Raw genomic sequence first — 25686 nt, 5'->3', positions numbered from 1 at the left:
TTTGTAAATTGTAATGCACGGCTACCTGTCAGGTGGATTCACTGCAGATGCTAATGATCTCCTTCACATAGGCTTTGCATGTCATCATTATTAATAAACAAAAGAACCCTTGCAAGTAAAGGAAAAAAATACAAAACTTGATACTACAGTTGGAAAAGAACCTTGAATTTGGATATTATAGCCAGTTGAGCAACTCAATGATACGTCACTTCACCCAATTTGGATCTCACTAATGTTTTTTCCCCCTAAACTCAAACTGGACAAAAGGATAGCTAAAAAGAAAACTTTCCTTCTTCAGTGGAACCCTCGTACTCTACGGAATTACTAATTACATTAATGCATTATTCCACTCACATTCCTTCCAGTTTCTGTCTTCAATGTCAATACAACCATGTCCCCAATTTTGGGTGGTCTCCTTAATGGTTGATTTGCCCTGAACAATAACAAGCTCAAATTTTTCGGGACTATCAAATGTTTTTGAGTACGAGAAACAGTTAACAAAACTGTGAAGTAGGAGTCTGACCATAAAGACCATATTAAAGGATGGTAGAACTAACGATCCAAGACGCTATTTGTTGTTCCACTTCTTCCCAGCTATGCACTTTAGTCACCAAAGGATGTTCATCAATTGATTGCGTCTTACACCAAGGATAAGAATTCTCGTAATCAAAAAGCAGAACCCTGATTCCAACTTGAGCACACTCAATAGCATATCTAGGGTTATCATCAATTAGGATCTTGGCTCCCAACAACCTGCAGCAGAAATCAACATAACAACCAAAGGGTTTATCAGAAATAACTTCTCCAAGGAATTAATAACCTCGGCAAGACAACTACCATGAAAAGATGCTGGTTACTTGCATCATTCTTAATAAACAAACAATTGCACTTGAAATCATTAAAGGAATTCACGGATGAAAATGGAGCTGCTACTAAAATCATCCAAAAGCAATGTTATGGGTTAACAAGGCCTTATGAGCGTACCGGCATATCTCTGACTTGGGTCTAGATTCACCATCAAGAGCAAAATGGTTGCCAAAGTGAATCTCATGGAAAAGTCCGGGATAATGCTTCTCTAACCACTCAATTGTATGGTCCTTGATCACATTCTGCCGAGACCTACTCGAACAATTATGAAAGAACTGCTTAAGTGAACAGATCAGAAATAAAGGCATCATTAAGTAAGAATAGTATGCATACATACGTTACAACGGAAAGGTTACAGAATCTAGATAACTTGTGAAGCGCCCTCTGAGCGCCTGGGAGTGGATGGATACCATTCTTGAAGTATGGTGTCTTGAAGAACTCATGGACACGGATATCAGCTGCCAAAACAACAAAACAGGGTATGTTTTTAAGTAATCCTTAGCCAAAGAGTTGAAAGTTTTTTCAGAAAGAATATCAGAACATTCAGCATTTTATTAAACAATAAGAACATATGCAAAATGTAGAAACCTCAGCAAGTTTGCAAAAAGTTACTAAATCTGATACTTCTCCTTTATTATGATGAAAAAAAGAAATTCCTCAAATCACTTCCTAATAAGGATTCTATTAGTCTATTTATTCTATTACTCTATTTGTTTAAAGTAGGAATTCAGAAAACAAGAGAAACCCACAAAAGACTACACCTAGGTTGACAACCTTAACCTTTCATGCATAAAAAAGCTATATTCAGGGCAATTTATACAAAATTTGATGAAATTCAATATAGCAGTAGCAGCATCTTACTGGATGCCTTTTGTGACATGAATTTAATATATATATACATCCACAGAGGAATCAATCAGTATGTCTAGTGATACCTTCATCACGAGAACAGTTCCATATCTGTAACAAAAATAAAATATGCATTAGAACACTTACTAAGAAACCTAACCAACATTGAAACAGTATCTGACTACCTAGTAGAAAATACAATGACAAAAGTAAAGCTACTAAACTGGAAGACCCCAAGTCCCCAACCGCAGAGTAAACCATCAAGCATGTTACTGCAACTTAAACATGGAAGCAAATTCATTTCACAATAATTTACAGAATGAGACCATTACTGACATAACTTGAAGTGCAAATGGCTAGCAGCATTCTAGTAGAAACTATTCACACACAAAATGGTAGCACAAAAGACAGAACTTCACAGCTAAAAACCCCTTGAAGCCTTAGCTAATTCTACAACAATCATATAAAGATATGCCTGGCATAAAAATGAGACTTTTTCCCCTTCCCTTAACCTCGCCAGCTTTGCTGTACTCAGTGAAGAGCCACTTCTTCTTTGTTTCTTCTGTGGATCTTCGCCCACTCACAAAATTATGGTTCATCATCTTTTCCACTTAATTAAAACTCAACACTGATTGACTTATAGTACCAAAAGAATGCCAAGTATTCTCGAATCTTGACTTCATTCTACTACAATTCCCAACAATGAATAAACAAATCATGAAAAATAAAATCTTACCCTGAAAAACTCGTAAACATGGTACTCCGAAACTGAATGATTTAACGAATAACGATCCGCTATAAATCTATTCAAAGCCGACACAAAGTTTCCCAGTACTGCTTATACCATAAACCAAAAAAAAGCAATCATTGCGTTAGATAATACATATTTTCTTCTCATAAAAAAAGAGCTGGGTAGGAAAAAAATTTGTACCTTCATCGACATCGACAGCAACCACGATTTTCTCAGGCAACGGCTTGTCAGGAAAATCAAGAGTCCCTCTTTGAGACAAGCCACGAGAATCAGCCACTGTATTCGCCCTTTTCTGGGGTTCATCATGTTTAGAGATTTCTAATTCGCTCGCCAATTGGGAAGCGAAGGCGAGTGCTTTCTGATCCCACTTTCTCGGCGAATCATTGAGGCAACTTTTGACAGTCAAATTTAAGCCAGAGGCCGCTTTGTTGAACTTGAAATCGCCGCCGCTGCCGCAGCGGCTGACATTGTAATTTTCGAGAGGCACGAGTTTGCCCAAGAACTGGAAGCAACGGCGCTGGTCGTTGGGCGACGTGTGAAGGTGCCTGGAAAAAAGGGGGTCGTTACGGGCCAAAAACGCCATGAAAATATCGTTTCCCTTATGGTTACAGTTAGAGATTTGATTGAAGAAGAAACGAACACTTCTGCTTTGCTTCTGTAACATAACGAAGCTCTTCACATTCCAGCTTCCCCCCAGAAAATGCAAACAATAACAATGATTTTGCAGCAAAAAAAAAGGTTAAATAATTCGATTAATTAATGAAAGAAAAAAAGAGAGAGAACCAAGGGAAACAAAAAGTAGTGTTTGAATTGATTAGGGAAAATGGGAGAGGGAAAAAAGGAGTAAAAGAAAAGCGCGGCGGTAGTCATTTATTTATAATGGAAAAAGGTGAGAATATAATTGAAAATTCTGAAGGGGATATTGATGTTAAAATGAAATGAGAAGGGATTTATTGAAGGATATCTAGAAATTAGGAGAATCTGAGGGATTTCATAAAATGATGTTTGCTTTGAATTACAAATTTTGGAACCTCGTTTCTGCTTTTCCTAAAACCAATTAAAGAGAATGCCAAAAATGAGAGGAGATGGCTCACTTTGGGACCGCCGAATTTCTTTCCCCATTCTTTTTTTTTTCTTTTTTAAATCAGATCCAATTGGGTTTTTAAAAGCAATATTCTATCTAAATAATGAGTTTCAATTATTTTAACCTGATTAAAAATATCAAGCATTTGAATGAGGATCGGGTCGGCAGATGTTGCTGATGGCTATATTATACCTGGAAAGGAAATGGGACAAAATTTTTTTATTAAAATGAAAAAACACGTGTGTTGCTTTGGGGTGCAGCCGAGAACCTGATAGGCTTTGGCAGTAGGTAGCTAGGCGCGCCGCTGGCTCAGCCACTCCAATTGTATTATTTTTATTATTATAATAAAGACGTAAAGTCGAGAAATCCTTATCTTCATCATGTTCCGCATTTTCTAACCATTACTTTTATATTAAAGGGTTAATTCCATCCTAGGCCTTTACATGATGCTTAAATTTTTAAATTGGTACTCAAAGTATCGTCATTTTATCTATAAGCCTTCAACTAATTTAATTATTAAATTATAAATAAATGTATATGAATAATTTAAATTTGATATATTAAAAAATTTAATCTTCATAATTTTTTATCGAAACACATTGGCCTTAAATTATCCATTCGGTAAATAATTTGATTCGCATGTATTTAATGTTTATATTAAAATAAGAATTTATTAATACAATATTAATATTTTAAAGACCTAATTTTAAGGTTTTTTAAGTTTAAGTAATAAATTAGTTTAATAATTGAATTATGGTTAGTAAGAGTTTGTTGATACTGAATGGAAAATTGCGTACTTTGGCAGTACCTTTGCTGCTTGGTTTAGATGTTGAAGGTTGTGCAAGGCCAACATTGAGCCTCGGACCTAAATTATTTAAGTAATTGATTTTAGAATGAAGGAAGCCCCCCATGGAGTCGTTTTCGTTTCAGTTGCCCTCTCCTTTCCTTGAGACCATAATTATCATCTTCAATATAACGCTGAATGTGAAGTTTCTAATATATTACAATTGAGGGGAGAGATATCATAGCCAGGATTTAGATTTTAATCTGCAAACAAGGAATGTTTTGATTGAATAATTAAATTTACAATGGGGTCTAAAAATAAATTAGTAAATTTAACCTCAGAAAATGGAAGAGATGGTTGCCTGAGTGACTGCAGCAAAGGCAAATTAAGAACTCAAATCAATGAACACCACAAATAACTAAACCCAACACCACAACCAAAGCTGCAAATATGCCTTCCATTTTTGAGGCCGAAGACTTGAAAGGGGTACGAGCTGCTTTCTGTTTTCGGGTGTCGATCATGATCTCGAAACGACAAGGTGGCTTAGAAGGATCAACGTTTGTAATGGTAGCCAAGTTATTAAAAGAACATGCTTCTTTGCTTTGGTTCATGGTCTGGAAATACGAATTAAAAGCATACGAAGCGTTGCTTTGGGCATCCAGATTACCACACGAGGACCCATACCCCAGACTGGTGCAGTCCGCGTTCTCGCATGCGTAGGTAATGCTTTGTGCGAACTTATTGGGGTCTGACGAGCTAGCCGAAGGAGACATTACGCACCATTGCTTGGCCAAATATTTGACACCTTTAGCTGGGACGAGGGCTCTTCCATTGCCCATATCCAATGGATATTTGACGCTGCCATCGTATTTGAAGATACCCCAATGCCTTTCAAAGTTGCCAGGCAAAGTGCTCTTATGGTCTTCATCGAGGAGTGAAAAGATGTAGACATCAGGCGGGGTACGGCGTTTTGGGCTACCTTGGCCTTGGATTATACGGCTTATAAGGGCTTGGTTGAACCTTTTAGCATTGTCTATATTTCCATTAGGATCACCATCAGTTGGCCACCCAACTTCTCCAACGACGATAGGCATACGTCCAAAGCCATTCTTTTCGAGGGCTGAAATGAGGGTATCAAAGTTGGCATCGTAAACATTGGTGTAAACGATGGAACCATCCACAAGGGGACTAGCAGTGTTGTTGAAGAAGGCATATTCTTTGGGGAAACTGGGATCAGCTTGGAGACTGAGAAAGGGGTAGATGTTGATGGTGATAAACCCACCATTGTCTTGTAGGAACTTGATGATCTTTGTCATTAGATACAATAATTCGGGTCGGAAATTACCGCCGGAGGGTAAACCGGAGTCGGTCTGGTAGACGTCGGCGTTCAGTGGAATGGTTACCTTCACCTGTTTGCCTAGGCCTGCTTTGATAAGAGCTGCTTGAATGTTTTCAAGGGCTGGCAATGTTGTACGCACAAACATATCTTTGTATGAGTGGAGGAAAGGTTCATTGCCTATGGCTACAGACCTGGCAAGTTGGAATTATGCACCACACAAAGTTTATCTTTTAACTATATATAGATATAACAACATAACATAAGCAAATATACATATAAAAAGAAAGTGTACCTTATATCAGTTCCATGGGTGGATATATAGTAGGAAACATTTTGTTGCACCCATGCCTCGGCATTTCCCACAGCACTGGCAAGCGAAGCCAACATGTCATTTGGTATTCCAACCATAACTTGGATACCAGATCTGCCAAGAGCCTTGAGTGCCCCAGTATCAGCTTCAAACAGCTTCACTTTGTTGAACCCATTGTCTTTCAGGAGCCTGACCACTATGTTAGGCGGCAATGGGTGCGTGGATTGCAGCCCCCAGTTGCAAGCCAAGCCTAACACACCCTTAGCCAACCCTTCATGTCCCAACAGGCAAAGAAACAAGAACCACGCCAAACGGATTTGACCCATTTTTGGAAACGATAATCAGTATCAGACAAAGCCTCTTTTTACTTCTTAAGCCTTGTCTGTATGTGCTTATATATGGAAGTAGTCTGAGGTTTAAAGGCATATAAAGGTGGAGAAAATGTGCTTTTACCAATGGGAAAAGAAAGGGAAGGAATTACATAAAGGCTCAACAACGAACTGGATTCCAAAGGGAAAAACCCAAATTTAAACCATCATTTTAAAAACATTATCTTAGGGCTAGAGGTTATGTTAACCAAGAAAGGTATAGAATGAACATGTTGGAGATGGTGACGTGTACACATATTCAATAGGAGCACCTAGCCTAGCCTAAATGGAAAAACCAGAATAGAAGGAATGTATGCATACTTTGGAACTAGGATCTAAAAAAGGTTTCTGTCATTAATGGAAAGTCTCTTTTCGTTACTTCTCCTTGTTACATTTCAGCCCATAATATTCGTCACAGTGGATAGCTTCATCTTCACTTACAATTCCATAAATAGAAGATACCTGAGCTTGTCACTCAAGACTCTAGTTTAGATCTTAATTCTTAAGCCATGTTTGTTCCCCGAGTGTTGAAATGGAGCTAGCTTGATCAACTAACCCAGTTCTGGGCTTTTCAATTTGGAGCTCTTTTTATAATTTACATGCTTTCCTTTTCACACAAAATCTGTATTTAGATTTAGGTAGTGTCTATTAATAATTAGATTAGATTTGGGAGTCATAAATAGCAATCAGCATGTTTTAATAAGTGGGTTTCATTGAAAGGTAATTAGCATGTTTTGACAAAACTGCTTCACTGCTGAATTATGTTAGTTGGTTAGGTTTATTTATGGGTGGAATTGGAATATTTATACTTTAGAAAGTATATGCGATCATCTTAATGGTATACATACAAAGTTTTATTAGAGATACAAATTCCTATTCAGATGATAAAGAAATTGTCAAGGATTAACAAATGATAATAATGAATATATATTTTTTCTAAATAATCTCGTTATATGTTATTGATCACAACTGTTATTTTTAATCCAATGCTTAGAACTACTCATATACCCTCCAAACTTATAAGTAGAAGGATAATGAGCTTCAACGCACTCAAACTCATCCTCCTATATTGGTAACTTATATATTTTATTTGAGTTTTAAATGCAAAATTATTTAATTGACTAGGAAGTAGGAACCATACACATTCAGCAAATAATTTCCAACTCTCCTACTCAAAGTTGTTTTAATCCTAGCATTACTTACTACTTTATATGAATAAATTAGATTTTTATAATTATTACCTTATTTATCATAATTTACTAGTTTGTATGAATAAATTCGTGAAATTTGAACATCAATAATAACAATAAATCGCAAAGAAACAGAGAAAAATAGAACACACAAGTTTTACGTGGAAGCCCTTTCGAGAAAAACTACGGGTAGAGGAGAAGAAAAATTCACTAACTGTTGAATTCGAATAATACAAGAGAAGAGACGACTACAGCTATTTATAGGTTTAAAAATCTTATTCTAATCAAAGTCTAATAGAAGCAATGCAGTATGATTGAAACATCTTATTCAAATCAATATCAAATAGAATAAGTGTACTTCTATACGGATTCCATTTCTGCAGTTTGTACCGTACCGTGGTTGCCTTCGGCCCCAGCACCCCCAATTGCAACCCTAGTTCAATTTTATGCTTAATGGGGATATACGGTGGGCTACAGACTTTACCCCTACAGATCCCCTTATCTTGCCACTTTTTTTAACAGAAATTTGGGTCACACAACTCTAACAAAATTCAATTATCTAATTTATTAAAATTTATCATTTGATTTCATCCTAATAAATTCAACTATTTATTACATTCTGCATCGATCAAGAAATTCTAATTGAAATATGTAAATTTTGTAACATCAAAACACATTTTCAGTTAAAAGTGCATATGGGAAAATTCGAGAAATTTTCTGGAAGTTGAAGGAGACTGTGTGGAAGATCCCCTGGAAGTTTCAAAGACCACAAAAGGGTTAGGTTCTTTATTTGGCTTGCTCTCAAGTAGAGGTTGCTCACTAATTTGAAAGAGTCTCGAGAGGTATAGGCTATAGTTTGATGTGTAAGGTCTGTGGGCACATCACTGAGGATGTGTTGCATGCTACCAGGGATTGTTCTGCTGCAAGGCATATTTGGAATCTTTTAATTCCTATTAATAAAATTTTTAGCTTTTAGTCAGGTAATCTACATGAATGGATCGTTTTAAACCTATAGAATGAGCATGACTTGGGATTTGGAGAAGCCGATTGGAAATGCTTTTTGGGATCCTCATATGGCACATATGGAAAAATTGCACCCTCTCTATTTTTCAGGGGGCGTCTTGGAATAATATTGACACTATTTAGGTCTCCTATAGCTGGGCCAAACAGTTTATGATGACAGCTAGAGGCCCAACGAGACCAATTCAGGCTCCAAGTTCATGTTCCAATCTACATGAAAACTGGGTCTACTTGAATATTGATGGTTCAGTAAAAATTGAGGATGTTTCTGCTTCAGTAGGAGGAATTGTGCCAGACCAAGCTGGGAATTGATATTTTCCTTTAACATATTCTTAGGGAGTTGCTTAGTATCAAGGCAGAATTGTACGGCATCTTAGATGACTTAGACATCTTGATTGACCGAGGCTATGATAATGTGCTGCTTCAGACAGATAGTTTTGAAGTGGCTAATGCCGTAAAGGAAGGACTCACAAGAGGATCTAACTCTGCCTTGATCAGTAGAATTCTTCAACTGTTTTCTTGGCTTCAACTTTGAAGCATCTGTCATATCCCTAGAAAAGAAAACCGGGAAGATGATAGACTGGTTAAATTGGTTCATTTGAATAGTCAAGGATTACATGTTTTTGAAGTTTCCCCGATTAGGGAAATAGGTTATGTGATGTAATCTGTCTTTTTTATTTTTCTTCTTTATAAAAAAAACACATTTTATAATTATTAATGCAAATTATAAACTCTTCAAAATTGAGTGATTAAAAAATATATTTTTTTAAGAAATAAGTGATTACAATTTTAATTTTCTTTTAAACAAATCATAATGCAATATGAATATTGTATTGTGGTATGTTAAATATTATGACAAATGCAGTCTATATTTTATAGATATTGTTACTTGCCATGTCATTCAATCATTAATGGCTAATGACTTGGTGATCACGATTTTCAATTTCCTTAATTTTGGTTCTTACATTCCTTTAATAGTCACTTCACAAATATGAATCATCATATATGTAATTTATATTTTTTAATCATATACGATTAACTTATTAATGATTCATTACTAATATTACATTATATAGTTATTAATCAATATTCGCTATTATATTTTCTATTAATTGCTAATTATCAACAAAATTATTTCAACAACTTAAAAGTATAATTACGAAATCATATATGCTACAAATATCCGGCGGGACATACCTTGCAACTATGTACATATAATGTTGGATCTAGTGTAATAAGTTGAAAGAAATTCGTTTAATAAAATATATGTTGATTATATTAATATTATTTCTATATTGTCCTCAACGAATTTTGCACACAAAATAAAATTGAAGTAAAAATTAGTTTATTGGTTATCTAATATTTAACTAATACTAAATTGTATTACATGGTTGAATAGTATTATGAAAAGACAACTTGTATTAGTAGATAAAACTAAATATGTCCTTAATCTAATCGAAAATGAATAAACTAATTGAAAGACTAATATGTGTCTATTGAGTCCAATTCGCGAGTTTTTTTTAGCATCAAAGTATATAACTCCCAGAAGATAGAAACATAGATGTTGCTAATTGGACTGATAGTATATCAGACAGGAATTAAGTAAAATAGATCTTAAATCTGTTTGTAGATTTATTCACTTGTGGCGTTCATAATATAGTGTACATTAATCTTAAGTGGATGATGAGCTATGTATGCATAACTCATATACTTTGATGTAGGTAAAAAGCCTGAGTTCAAATAGAATAGGAATCGAAAGTTGGTATATTGGGTAAACGATTTTTGTAGTATGTAGCATCATTCATAATAGTGGAACTCATAGCCTAATTAAAGCGTAAATGGTATCCTCTTATTGGCATTGCATGATAAATAAAAAGCAAACATGGCCATAAGTCATTTGTCTTTGTGATAAATGACTTTATTATTTGATTGTAATTGACTTTTTCTTAAAAGAATATGTAATAGTTACCATGAGATAAAATAAAATCATATAGGGAGAAGGGATTTATTTAAAAGAGATTAAGGATATCCTATGATGGTAACACACTTATAACAAAGTCATTGGACGAAATCTTATTAAGTAGCTTTCGTAATGATATGTAATTAGGGAGAGTTCAATTAGAATATTATAGTGGAATGACTTGGTGACTAAATAAGTTTATAATTAATAAGTAAGAAGTTAGACTTAATTTTAAATTATTTGAGCCCTAATTATATATGTCCAATCGATCCTTACGCTAGCTCGTTAAAATAAAAAAATTAATTACATATAAAAATCAAATAGAGAGAAATGAATGGAAATGATGAAGTAAGGGAAATGAGTCGCATTCACTAATAAATGTGTTTTCTCGCTAAGTACATAAATGACTTGAGAATTAATTTACGATTTTTTGAATTATTATTTAATTAATTATAATTAAATAATTAAAGTTATAAAATAAGATAAAATTAATTAATTATATTTTCTTATAGATTCTTTTATGGTAAAGTTGTCGTGGCTTTAATAGAATTAAAATTTACTTGAGAAAATTATTTAATTAAGAAATTAATTTAGTTAATTGAATAAATAATAATTATTTTGGAAATAAAAAACAAGTATCGAGTTGAATTATATTATAAAGTGTTGGATCAAAAAGTCTAGGAAGCACTTATAAATGGGCCCAATACTACCCCTAATGGACATGAAGGAGCGGCAATAGAACTATTCATGGGCAGCAATAGAACTACGATCAATTACATTCAATTTCAACCATTAAACATTTAAAATACGAGTAATACATTTGTATGATACGATATATAACCATGAACCATAGGCTTACCCATACTTTTCTTGATCAAATCATGAATCTGCTTCGAAAAATTGATGTTCAAAATTCCATCCACAATATTCATGATAACATCCCAATCTAATACAGGAAAATCATCCTTCCGATTAGCAGCACTGCTAACAGTCAAATACTCTCATTCCACAACAAAGTGTCCTTAAAAGAATGTTATACCCCTCTGCCTAGAGCCACCAAGTCCATGTCCCCTTGTTTTATTGGATCCGATGTAACACCCCTAACCTGAATCCGTCGTCGGAACAGGTTTACGAAGCATTATCAGAGTTTATAGATCACTCAACTAGACATTTCATATAATATAATATTCACATCAGAAATCAAGTTGAAATCAAACATATTGTGCCTTATATGAGCCTTCAAGGTCTAAAATACACGTTAGAAACAAGTCGAGGCTAAATCGGGTATTCAAAGAATTTTTCAAAAAACATTGAAATTTTTCAAAGTTGCAGGGGACACACGGCCGTATGGCCAGGCCGTGTGACTCACACGGTCAAGAGACATGCCCGTGCCTCAGGCTGTGTAGGCATTCGAAATAGGGACACACGATCATGTCCTAGCCCATGTCTATGCCCATGTAACTCTCTGACTTGGGTCACACGGCCAAGTTACACGTTCGTGTGCTAGGCCGTGTTGAACATACTGACTTGCACAACTTTAAAAGATACAGAGGACACACAGCTGTGTTACCTGGCCATGTGTCACACATGACTGAGACATACGCCCATGTCTCTGCTCGTGTGGACAAAACTAGGCCATTTTCAAGCCACATTTCTCACCCAATTTGGTACCAACCTAAACATAACAATTTGTGTAATAGCCCAATTCTGGGCTTGGTCAGAACAGTGGTTTCAGAACCACTAACCCAAGGTCGGAGAAATTTTTTTTATATTATTTTATGTGTTGTAGAATGATTATATGAGTGCATGAAAATTTTGGTGAAATAATTTTAGTGATTGCATGCTCAATTGCGAAAAATGACTAAATCGTATAAGGGACAAAAGTTGTATTTCATTAGCTAAAGGTGTCAAATAGCTAGAGAACCAAAATTAAGGGTTTTTAAAGAGAAAATAGGCCTTTATTAATGGCATGGCAAGCCATAGGGACAAGAAAATCAAAAAGGTCAAAATTAGATGAAATTTGGTGACCAATTTGACTAGAATAAAATAAAATAAGGAAAAGCTATCATCAATTTTCGGTTCTTCTCTTCTCCTCGAAATTTTCAGCAAGGAAGGGGTCTTGAAAGCTTAAAATTTTAAGCCATTAAGTTCTCTCATAAGTAAGTGATGTTGATGACTTTTCTTGATAATTTTTGTACTTTTAGGACCCTTGTAGCATAAGTTAACTAATGAAGGACTATTTTGCAAAATGGTTGAAGGTCTAGGGTTTTTCCATGAGAGTATTAATGTTTTTTGCTGAATTTTTATGGAAGAAAATGAATCTTGGTTGTTAAACAAACAACTTTTGTGAAGTAGTTTTCATGGAAACCCTGACTAAGGACCATTTTGCATAAGTTATAAAATATGTGGTAAATGTGTGAAATAATGGGAATTATGGGCTGATTATAGTATAAAAAGAATTCAAATAGGGTTGGCAAGTGATAAAATTTGATAAAAATCGATTTACGAGCCTAGGGGTAAAATAGTAATTTTGTAAAAGTCTAGGGGCAAAATGGTTATTTTTCCAAAATATGAATTAGGAGATGCATTGATTAATATGATGATTAAATTTAGTGAATTTTTATCATTTTAGATCAAGAAATGCGAAATTCGGACCTAGACCGGGGGAAGGCCAAATAAGTAGATTAAATCCAACTAGTCGCCCATTTTTTGTATACCGAGGTAAGTTGTACGTAAGTAAGTCAACTTTATCACTATTATGTGTTGAATGATTGATTTTGCATAATATGTTTGAACATGAGTATAAATAATATGTGACGAAATTAATGTGGTAAATTCCCGGTTGAGCCTAGGAATAAATTAGATATCCATGTCATGACATTTGGTTGATATGTGCGCCAGTGTAAGACCATGTCTGGAACATGACATCGACCACGATACGAGAGCCTGTGTAAGACAATGTTTGGAACATGACATCGGCAATGTAATGAGAGACAGTGTAAGACCATGTCTGGGACATGGCATCGGCATTAATATGTGCGCTAGTGTAAGACCATGTCTGGGACATGGCATCGACCACATTATGAGAGCCAGTGTAAGACCATGTTTGAGACATATCATTGGAATTGAGACGAGAGCTAGTGTAAGACCATGTTTGGGACATGGCATCGGCCTCGACATGTGAGCCAGTGTAAGACCATGTTTGGAACATAGCATCGACAATTCACCCTTTTGTGTAAAGCTTGTCAGATATCCTTTAGTACTCCAAATAGTTTCACGGATTATTTTACAGCTTATGATAATGATATGGAATGATATAATCATGTTGTGAGTGGTACAGGTTCTTATTCGAAATTCATGAGATATAAGTCTAGTTATGTTACATTAATGGTAAGAATGACATGAGTAAGTTCCAGCTATGAAATGATTTTGGGACGATATTCAAAATCTTTGGTTTTTACTTGTGATATATAAGCATATAGTGATATCTATCCATGTTCACTCAAGAATGTTGTATTGATTTATAATATGCACGGCTAATGTTGTTACTTATTTATATGCAACTTACTAAGGTTTATGCTTACTCCCTCTCCTTTCCATTTTCTTTTAGTGCCACCAAGCTAGTATCGAGGATCAAGGGATGTCGGAGGCATCGATTATACTATCACCTGAATATTTTGATTTTGGCATATACAGGGACTTGAATCTCTTGTTTAGTGTCTTGGTAGTTTAGTCAAAAGAGTTGGCTCATATGATGGATGTGATATTCATTTTGTATAGGCCATTAATGTTGGCTAATATTGATTATTATTAAATGCATTTGATGCAAATGTCTTATGGTTGTGGTTGTTCTGGTTATATGTCTTATGCTTGGATTGGTTTTGGTTGATGTTGTGTAGGTTGGTGCAAGTAAGGGTGGCAAAAGGGCCTGGTAAATAGCCTTGTTTTTGTCCACACAGGCACACACGGGTGTGTGTTGTAACAGCCCAATTTTGGGCCTAGTCAGAATAGTGGTTACGAAACCACTATTCTGAGGCCGAAGAAAATTATTTTAATATTATTTTATGTGATATAGCATGTTTATAAAGGTGCATGAAAATTTTGGTAATTTTATTTTAGCGATTTCTAGCTTAATTTCGAAAAAGAACTAAATCGCGTAAAAGGTAAAAGTTGTATTTTAGTACCTAAATGTGTCTAATAGCTAGATAATTAAAATTGGGGGCCTTTGAAGGGCAATTAGACCCTTTTTAATAGAGGTGGCCAGCCAAGGGAGACAAGATTGGTCAAAAAGCCATATTTTATGGGATTTGAATGACTTTTTTGGTAATAAAATAGAATAAAGAAAAAAATTGTCATTTTCATTCATTTTTCTTCTTCTCTTTCACCAAAAATGGTAGCAAAGAAAGGGTTTTGAAGCTGAAAAATTTCAGCAAAGAAACTCCCTTGATAGTAAGTGATTTTAATGCTTTTTCTTGATGATTTTTGTGTTTTTGGAACCCCTAAAGCACGAGCTTTCAAAAGAGGGGACTATTTTGCAAAATGATTAAGAGTCTAAGGTTTGTCCATGAAAGTATATGTGTTGTTTGCTGAGTTTTTATGGAATAATGAGTCTTGGTAGTGTTATAAACAACTTTTGTAAAAGAAGTTTGCATGAAAACACCTAAAAAGGGGTATTTTGCAAAGTGGTAAAACAAGTTGTAAATGTGTGAAATATTTGAAATTATGAGTTGCTATAGTTATGAAAATGGTTCATCTAGGCTTAAAGAGTAAATAAATTGAATAAAAATCATTTTACGAGCCTAGGGGCAATTTGGTAATTATGGAAAAGTATAGGGGCAAAATTGTAAATTTTTCCAAAATGTGTCATTGGACTAATTTGATTAGTATATTGTTTTAATAAGTTAAATGTGATGTTATAGATGATGAAAAATGAGATTCGGTCTTAGAACGAGGAAAAACGAGAAATTGATGTTTAGGCCTCTTTTACCAATTTGGTGTCGAGGTAAGTTCATATGATAATAATAATGCAAAGTTATGTTTGCATTACATTCCTTATTAATATTGCATATATTATATGATTTAACATATTGGAAAAGTTGATGGAATGTTGTTTAATGTGTGGAGTTATGACATGGAGAATATTATATGAAATGTAAGAAAATGACGATACATAACATGTGGTATATGAAATATGTGAAATTAAATGCTCTATTGTTACCATGTGATGTGTTTTTGATGATACATTCCTTAAATGTCAATTATTGCCATGAAAGTATAAATATGCTATGAACATAGTGAAATGCCATTACGAGCAAGTATGATAGAGATGCTAAGTATGAGAAAGGAAAATCCCGTTTGAACCTTAGGAATAGTCTAGGATACAAGTGACATGTCATTAGGAAACTATAAATCTGAGCTCGTTGAGTGGTCTGAGTTCGTTATGGATGTGTTACATGTTATGAGGTAGCGTTGACTACATATATTACGCGCTATAGAGTGGTCTAGCTGCGTATATAGCACTTATGTGAAATCTTCTGTGTATCCATTAGTATTCCAACTGTTCAACGGGAGATCTGAGGAAAGATTTGATAGTGGTTCCAATGAGGTAAGTCATTGGTGAGTATGTACTTTAGTTATGTTACAAGTTGTACAAGTATGTACATTAAACTTATGAGTAATGGCTTGATATGTGATAATCTATGATGTATATAGTATTTGGTGAATAATATGAAAATGGCATGATTTGGAATAAATCTTTGATACTTGATGACATTGAGATTATGGGTCCATGCTTATGTTGCATAGCTATGTGTTCTTACCATGATAGATGAAATGATGTTGTATTAATTTGGTGAATGATAATTGTGAATGAGTAAATTAGCCTGGACGGTTTTGGGCTACTGCAGTAGTGTAACTTTGAAAATACACTAAAAATTGTGAAAAATGAGTCAGAGGATAAATATTATTGAATCTAGTTTCTTATAAATGAAACCGTGTAAGCAAAAGAATTTCCTATAGTGAGATATTTGAAGTTGTGTGAGACAGAGTCAGAATGACTTCGAAATTCCCTGTTATGATTTGAGAAAATCATTATAAATTGTAAAAAAATATTTATGAGTTATAATTTATATTTTTAGAATTCTTAATGAGTCTATTGTCAAAAGTAATAGACGGGAACATCATCTGAGTCTTATATTATAAGATAATTAATTTTTAGAGAAAAGGGGTCAGAACTGTCAGACAGCGAAAAAGGGTAACTTTAAGGAATAAATTGTACTATTTGGCTTAACCAAAAATTCTGCAAATTGTATGGTAGAAAGGTACATGAGTCTAGTTTCAAGTAAAATTAACAGAACTTAATTTGGAGTTTCGTAGCTCAGATATAAATATTTTATTGACTGTTGTACAAGAAGACAGCTTATCATGAACTTGAGAATATGTTGGGAACATTGATAAAAACATGTTAATGAGTTGCTTATTGTTTTTGTATGAACTTACTAAGCGTAAAGCTTACCCCCTTCCTTTCCTATGTTCTCTAGTGTTGCCAGATTAGCTCGGGTTGGAGTTCGTCGGAGATATTATCACACTGTCAAGCTATCGCCATTGGTGTAAGTGATGATTCCAAGTACTTTGAGTCTATGACATGTATAGGAGTTTAAATATTTGAGTGTGTGACATTTGTTTTAGCCAAATGTATTGGCTTACATTAGCTATTGAGGTTGTAAACCTATTTATATATGCATGCATGTGCTATGGTCTTATGTGATGAGTTTATAATGATTATGGCATGAATGTGGTAAAGATGTCAGTAAAATCTATGATATCTATTGCATGAGAAATTGACATGATCATAACATGTTTATGGAGGTTTAAGTGCCTATGTATGCCTTGTTGTATGCTATTGTATAAGTATGTGTGCGTATGTTGTGAGGGTGACAAAATGGCTTGGAAAATAGCCTTATATTTGTCCACACGGGTAGACGCATGGCCGTGTGTGACACACAGTCTGCCCACATGGACGTATGACCCGGCCGTGTGTCCCCTGCACCTTGGAAATTCAAATCAGTATGCATAGTAGTAAACACACGGGCAGAGACACGGCCATGTGTCTCAACCGTGTGGTGGACACGGGCTAGCACACGGGCGTGTGCCTTCTTTTGTTCATGACCAAATGGACAGAGAGTTACACGGGTGAGGGATACGGGCGTGTCCCAATGAACATTAGGCCGTGAGGTGCACACGGGCAACCAACACGGCCATGCCAAAATGAGCACACGGGCGTGTAGAGCCTTAAAGCATGAATTTTCCAAGTTTTTCTTAAGTTCTTAGTTTGGTTCCGAACCATCTCGAATGTATGTTTTGGACCTCGTAAGCTCGTTTAAGGGACAATATACATGTGAACGAGAAGTTTTAAGTTAAAAGAAATTTTATTTCCCGATTTTATACGCGTATGCTTAAGTTACGTCCGGTAGCACTTCGAACCCTGTCCCGGAGTCATATACAGGCGAGGGGTGTTACATTTAGTGGTATCAGAGCATGGTTTAGTCGATTTTTGGACTAACATATCGTAAGTGAGTCTAGCTATACATGCCATAGTACTAATCGTGATAGTGTGATATCTTCCGATGCTAACGAAATTGTTTGCTAAGACAGGAAAGACTACCAACTGAGCAAATCTTGTTGATAGAAGTAATATTGAGATGATTGAAACGTGCTTGTGATATGTTGAAATTTGGAAAGGTATGAAAATAAATTCATGATTTTTACATGAATTAATACTTAATATGTGATAATCATAAGTTAAAGAATGTGAAAACATGGAATGAAATGAAATTTAAGTTGTGATAAGCTCTTTCATGCATGTTAGTATTCATACGATGTTACGTGCCTAACTTATTTGGCCTAATGATTATGAAAAGAAAACTTTACTCGAAATGACAGAATGTGTGTATAAGTACTTCTATTTAATGATGTGTAATCAGTATGTATATGTGATTAACATTTATGTTTAAATCTCTGAATTAAAGATGTCATAAATGTTATGATAGCATGAAAACTAAAATGAAAGATCATATTAAGTAGAACGCTGGAATTGAGTACGATCGTTCGATTATGAATTGACGGATAAGACCATGGTTGGACTATGGCAGTGCAAGTGATATGTGTGCCAATGTAAGACATGTTTAGGACATGCATCGACTTTGAGACGAGAGCCAGTGTAAGACATGTCTGGGACATGCATCGGCCGTGTTGTGAAAGCTAGTGTAAGACCACGTCTGGGACATGGCATCCGCTTGATATGTGTCAGTGTAAGACCTGCCTGGGACACGACATCGACACAGATGGATGAGAGTTAGTATAAGACCATAGTTGGACTATGGCATTAAGTAAACGATGTACTCAAGACCGTAAGACGTTCTCTTATTTGATAAAGGTTGGTAAGTAAAATAAGGCTAAGTGTTGAAACTTGATTTGATATTAATGATGATTCGAGTAAAAGAAATGAAATTTTGCATCGTGATAAGTTCACTGATGTTTGGCTAGTATTCATACGAAATAAAGTTGCATGTGTTACTAAGATATGTGAAAGTGTGTTCATAACAAGTTAGAAATTTGAAATGTTTGAATCATTGTGCATGATATTGTGTTGTTGTTAAGTGTGTATATGTGTGAGAGTCAAAAATTTAGAGGCTTTACAATCTTCACCCCCTTACCAGAATAGAGCTATATGACAAGATTCGTGAGAGATTTATAGTATGAGCTTGCAAATGTGAAACTAAATAGTGCAATAATGGAATATTATGGGATTAGTGACGATAGGATTAATCAGAGGAATGATGTTGGATTTGCAAGGATGTCTGAGTATGACAAATTCAAAAAAAAAATTTATGGCTATCTCTCTCTTTTGAGTATTCTGTATTTTCCTTTATCCTTGGGAACATGTATGGTTGTCCATTCCTAGTGAAAATTTTATTGGATGAGAATGGTAGCAACTGTGATATTAGACGGAAAGGTCTGTTAATCCGGTTAGTTATGATCAACATTTCTTATATCTTGGAATTCTTTTCTGATATGCCGAAAGGAAGTCGATGGTGAAAATTCAGGTGAGACCATTTTGATGCTTCTATTGATTATGGTTTTATATATATATGCGGGAAATATATTATTTCTGTTATGATGGAATTCTAGAGCGTATAGACGGCAGTTTCTTTTTGGTTTTCTCTGAGGGATTTTTCAAACCTTTCTCATTATATTCTTCTGGGTTATGTTCTCGGATTTCTAGTATAGTATTATATCTTAGAATTCTTTATCTTGGTTTTTCCTATCATTCTTATTTTGAGAATTATCAAATCTAGCTTATCTTTAAGTATATTCTTTGACTTGCGATAATAATTTCTATTATGATTATGCTTTTGGTTCAATCATAGAAGTGTGGGAATTCTAGTATCTAGATTTCTCTAATCTTCATGTAAAGAACTATTATCAGTAAAGGTAAATTAAGTTATGTGCATTAAGTTTATTCTCTGGTTCGGGAATAATGTTGTGCAATTACGGTTAAATAGACGTACAACCTGAAATGAAGAAATTTTATTCTTATAGGTATGATACGGAAACACATTAGTTGGACTTTTATCATTCGAGATTATAAGTAAAGTTGTCCTGATTGATAAGGAGATCAAATTTATGAAGTTGAAATCGTTTAATTCATGTTAGTAAGATTTTTAAATAGTCGATGGCCTGAGCATAGAGATGTGACTATAAATGATAAATTAGGCTAGTACAGCATGATTCGACTTTCAATATGGAATTTCAAGGAGGATATATTTATGGCTTCTATTATTATTATTTCCGAGTAAGATTTGAGTACCGAGAAACTCTGGGTTATGCAGAAAATCGTGTAGAGAGCTCACAGTAGCATCTTGCCTGTTCTTCCAAAGGATATTGAGTTGCCTACAGGGAAAAGCTGAATATCAAATGTATTCGAGAGTATTATTGTCAGTGATGACATTGAAAAGAAAATGAGAAATGACTGTTATGAATTTCGTATCAGGATATCTCTCATCTCCAAGAAAAAGGAGGAATGCCAATTGGTTTGTATTAGATTGATGATGGAAGTCCGCATGATTATTTTAGTATGTACAGATATATTATTCGACAAATCTGGCTGAGTTATGTTTCTGAGTTTATAGTTCTTAGAATATCAGTCTCCAGTATTTCGAATTGAGCCCGGGGTTTATACCACAACTATGGAAAGGCTACAGGAAATACTGAGTATGAGATTGAGTTGATTTGTAATTTTGAGAAAAGGGTGAAAGTGACTCATGAAAGTTAAAAGCAACTTCTTTTGGTAAGATTTTCGGAGACGAAAATCTCTAAAAGGGGAAAGAATTGTAACAGCCCGATTTTGGGCCTAGTCAGAATAATGGTTTTGAAACCACTATTCTGAGGCCGGAGAAACTTATTTTGATATTATTTTATGTGATATAGCATGTTTATAAAGGTGCATGAAAATTTTGGTAATTTAATTTTAGCGATTTCTAGCTTAATTTCGAAAAAGGACTAAATCGCATAAAAGGTAAAAGTTGTATTTTAGTACCTAAATGTGTCTAATAGCTAGATAATTAAAATTTGGGGCTTTTAAGGGCAACTAGACCCTTTTTAATAGAGGTGGCTGGCCAATGGAGACAAGATTGGTCAAAAAGCCATATTTTATGGGATTTGAATGACTTTTTTGGTAATAAAATAGAATAAAGCAAAAAATTGTCATTTTCATTCATTTTTCTTCTTCTCTTTCACCAAAAATGGCAGCAAAGAAAGGGTTTTGAAGCTGGAAAATTTCAGCAAAGAAACTTCTTTGATAGTAAGTGATTTTAATGCTTTTTCTTGATGATTTTGTGTTTTTGGAACCCCTAAAGCATGAGCTGTCAAAAGAGGGGACTATTTTGCAAAATGATTAAGAGTCTAAGGTTTTGCCACGAAATTATATGTGTTTTTTTTCTGAGTTTTTATGGAATAATATAAGTCTTGGTAGTGTTATAAACAACTTTTGTGAAAGAAGTTTGCATGAAAACATCTAAAAAGGGGTATTTTGCAAAGTGGTAAAACAAGTTGTAAATGTGTGAAATAGTTGAAATTATGACTTTCTATAGTATGAAAATGGTTCATATATCTTTAAAAAGTAAAGAAATTGAATAAAAATCATTTTACGAGCCTAGGGGCAATTTGGTAATTATGGAAAAGTATAGGGGCAAAATTGTAAAATTTTCCAAAATGTGTCATTGGACTACTTTGATGAGTATATTGTTTTAATAAGTTAAATGTGATGTTATAGATGATGAAAAATGAGATTCGGTCTGAGAACGAGGAAAAACGAGAAATTGATGTTTAGGCCTCTTTTACCAATTTGGTGTCGAGGTAAGTTCATATGATAATAATAATGCAAAGTTATGTTTGCATTACATTCCTTATTAATATTGCATATATTATATGATTTAACATATTGGAAAAGTTGATGGAATGTTGTTTAATGTATGGAGTTATGACATGGAGAATATTAAATAAAATGTAAGAAAATGGCGATACATGACATGTGGTATATGAAATATGTGAAATTAAATGCTCTATTGTTACCATGTGATGTGTTTTTGATGATACATGCCTTAAATGTCAATTATTGCCATGAAAGTATAAATATGTTATGAACATAGTGAGATGCCATTACGAGCAAGTATGATAGTGATGCTAAGTATGAGAAAGGAAAATCCCATTTGAACGTTAGGAATAGTCTAAAATACAAGTGACATGTCACTAGGAAACTATAAATCTGAGCTCATTGAGTGGTCTGAGTTCGTTATGGATGTGTTACATGTTATGAGGTAGCGTTGGCTACATATATTACGCACTATTGAGTGGTCTAGCTGCGTATACAGCACTTATGTGAAATCTTCCATGTATCCATTAGTATTCCAAGTGTTCAACGGGAGATCCGAGGAAAGATTTGATAGTGGTTCCAATGAGGTAAGTCATTGGTGAGTATGTACTTTAGTTATGTTACAAGTTGTACAAGTATGTACACTAAACTTATGAGTAATGCCTTCATATGTGATAATCTATGATGTATATAGTATTTGGTGAATACTATGAAAATGGCATGATTTGGAATAAATCTTTGATACTTGATGACATTGAGATTATGGGTCCATGCTTATGGTGCATTGCTATGTGTTCTTACCATGATAGATGAAATGATGTTGTATTAATTTGGTGAATGATAATTGTGAATGAGTAAATTAGCCTGGACAGTTTTGGGCTACTGTAGTAGAGTAAGTTTGAAAATACACTAAAAATTGTGAAAAATGAGTTAGAGGCTGAATAAAATAAGGAATTAAAGCTTACTGAATATAGTTTATTATAAATGAAACTTTGTAAGCAAAAGAATCTCCTATAGTGAGATATTTGAAGTTGTGTGAGACAGAGTCAGAATGACTTCGAAATTCCCTATTATGATTTGAGAAAATCATTATGAATTGTACAAAATGGTTATGATTTATAATTTATATGTTTAGCATCCCTAATGAGTCTATTTTCAATATAAATAGATGATAACATCATCCGAGTCCCGTATTATGAGATAATTAGTTTTTAGAGAAGAGGGGTCAGAACTGTCAGACAGCAAAAAAGGGTAACTTTAAGGAATAAACTGTACTATTTGGCTAAGCCAAAAATTCCTAAAATTGTATGGTAGAAAGGTACATGAGTCTAGTTTCAAGGAAAATTAACAAAACTTAATTTAGAGTTTCTTAGCTCCAGATATAAATATTTTATTGAATATTGTACAAGAAGATAGCTTATCATGAACTTGAGAATTTGTTGGGAACATTGATAAAAACATGTTAATGAGTTGCTTATTGTTTTCATATGAACTTACTAAGCGTAAAGCTTACCCCCCTTCCTTTCCCATGTTCTCTAGTGTTGCCAGGTTAGCTCGGGTTGGAGTTCGTCGGAGATATTATCACACTGTCAAGCTATCGCCATTGGTGTAAGTGATTCCAAGTACTTTGAGTCTATGGCATGTATAGGGGTTTAAATATTTGAGTGCGTGACCTTTTTTTTAGCCAAGTGTATTGGCTTACATTAGCTATTGAGGTTGTAAACCTATTTATATATGCATGCATGTGCTATGGTCTTATGTGATGAGTTTATAATGATTATGGCATGAATGTGGTAAAGATGTGATTAAAATCTATGATATCTATTGCATGAGAAATTGACATGATCATAACATGTTTATGGAGGTTTAAGTGCCCATGTATGCTATTGTATAAGTATGTGAGCATATGTTGTGAGGCTGACAAAATGGCTTGGAAAATAGCCTTGTATTTGTCCACACGGGTAGACGCATGGGCGTGTGACCCGACCGTGTGTCCCTTGCACCTTGGAAATTCAAGTCAGTATGCATGGTAGTAAACACACGGGCAGAGACACGGTCGTGTGTCTCAACCGTGTGGTGGACACTGCCTAGCACACTGGCGTGTGCCTTTTTTTGTTCATGACCAAATGGACAGAGAGTTACACGGGTGAGGGACACGGAAGTGTCCCGATGAACACTAGGCCGTGTGGTGCACACGGGCAACCAACACGGCCATGTCAAAATGATCACACGGGCGTGTAGAGCCTTAAAGCATGAATTTTCCAAGTTTTTCTTAAGTTCTCGGTTTGGTTTTGAACCATCCCGAATGTATGTTTTGGGCCTTGTAAGCTCGTTTAAGGGACAGTATGCATGTGAACAAGAAGTTTTGAGTTAAAAGAAATTTTATTTCCTGGTTTTATACGCGTATGCTTGAGTTAATTCCGGTAGCACCTCGAACCCTGTCCCGGAGTTGGATACAGGCGAGGGGTGTTACATGTGTCTAGACCGTGTGTGGCACACGATCTGCCCCATGGGTGTGTAGTCTGGCCATGTGTCCCTTGCACCTCAATTTTTCAAGTCAATATGCATGGTAGTAAACACACGGGCAGAGACACGACTGTGTGTCTCAGCCGTGTGGAGGACACGGCCTAACACACGGGCGTGTGCCTTGGCTATGTGCCCTGAATTGGTTGATGACGTCAAAAATAGAATGTTAAGGTTTTTGTACGCGGGCTGAGACACAGGCGTGTCATGGCCATGTGGGGGACACAGGCCATAAACATGGGTGTGTGCCAGGCCGTGGGAAAACCCCTGTAGGTTCAAATTGAAAAGTAAATCTACACGGGTTAAGGACACGGACATGTCCAGATATGCCCAGGCCGTGTGAGCTACACGGGCTTTCAGCACGTTCATGTTAAGATAACACATGGGCTTGTCACTTTTCCACACGGGCATGTGCTCTGTTTAACTTGAAAGTTTTCAAAGTTTTCTAAAGTACTCGGTTAAGTACCGAATCTTCTTGGAAGCGTGTTTTGGACCTCATGGGCTCGTATTAGGGACTTTATATTCGGTTTTCAAAAATTTTTAATTTGGACGAAAATTTATGGCACGGAAATGTTTGTATGCATGTGTTTAAGTACGATAACACCTTGTATCCTATTCTGGCGTTGAACTCGAGTAAATGGTGTTACAATTTGCATATCAACAAGCCATAAAAATGCATTCAAATCAAGTTAAAATCAAGTCTTAAACTTGTATTATCACAACATACAACCAATATGCCCTTAGGCCCCTCAATTGACAACTTAAAGACATGTCAACAAGAATCTTAATTTGCCTAAATGACCAAATTCATGTATGCATATTCAAACTCCATTTTACTTTCTTTCATTTGTAACATATCAATTACACATCAAACATGACATAGTCACTTATATATATGCATCAAAATATACCAAACACAAGCCATTCAAGTGGCTAGTCTCAACAAAACCCTTATATGCTAACATTGGTGAACACTACCTATACATGCCATTATAACCGGAATTAATTTACTGAAAGTACCAAATAGTGTATAGGGCAAAATTTTCAAAAATACTCTATCACCAACTTGAAACTCTATATCTTTACGTTTAAGATCCGCATAAGATTTCTGATGATCTGAAGCTGCTTTTAAACTATCTCGAATCACTTTCACTTTTTCTTCAATCTCATGAATCAAATCAACCCCATGTATCTTTTTCTCACTAAGCTC

The 25686-nt window shown here is 34.9% G+C and overlaps 2 protein-coding genes across 3 annotated transcripts; both read right to left on the bottom strand.

Moving 5' to 3' along the window:
* Positions 1-116: 116 nt before the first annotated feature.
* LOC107962843 (uncharacterized) lies at positions 117-3704 on the bottom strand. 2 transcript variants are annotated; one of them, XM_016899387.2, is made up of 7 exons: positions 2648-3610; positions 2453-2550; positions 1803-1827; positions 1205-1325; positions 985-1119; positions 524-753; positions 117-433 (listed from the first exon to the last, which is right to left on the bottom strand). In XM_016899387.2, the coding sequence occupies exons 1-6, from the start codon at positions 3129-3131 to the stop codon at positions 537-539; spliced, it is 1080 nt and encodes a 359-aa protein (XP_016754876.1). In that variant the 5' UTR covers positions 3132-3610; the 3' UTR covers positions 117-433; positions 524-536. The 2 variants fall into 2 exon arrangements, with proteins under 2 accessions (XP_016754876.1, XP_016754875.1); XM_016899386.2 differs by having other exon boundaries at positions 117-753; positions 2648-3704.
* Positions 3705-4585: 881 nt separating this feature from the next.
* Positions 4586-6384, bottom strand: LOC107962842 (glucan endo-1,3-beta-glucosidase 5). The gene is made up of 2 exons (XM_016899385.2): positions 5967-6384; positions 4586-5865 (listed from the first exon to the last, which is right to left on the bottom strand). Exons 1-2 carry the CDS (start codon positions 6308-6310, stop codon positions 4734-4736), a joined length of 1476 nt encoding a protein of 491 aa, XP_016754874.1. The 5' UTR covers positions 6311-6384; the 3' UTR covers positions 4586-4733.
* Between the last annotated feature and the right edge of the window lie 19302 nt (positions 6385-25686).

This window comes from Gossypium hirsutum, chromosome A06 (assembly GCF_007990345.1).
Source record: "Gossypium hirsutum isolate 1008001.06 chromosome A06, Gossypium_hirsutum_v2.1, whole genome shotgun sequence".
In the NCBI taxonomy this organism is placed as follows: Eukaryota; Viridiplantae; Streptophyta; class Magnoliopsida; order Malvales; family Malvaceae; genus Gossypium; species Gossypium hirsutum.
Note: the sequence above shows the minus strand (reverse complement) of the source record. Positions and strands in the feature narration are given on the sequence as shown.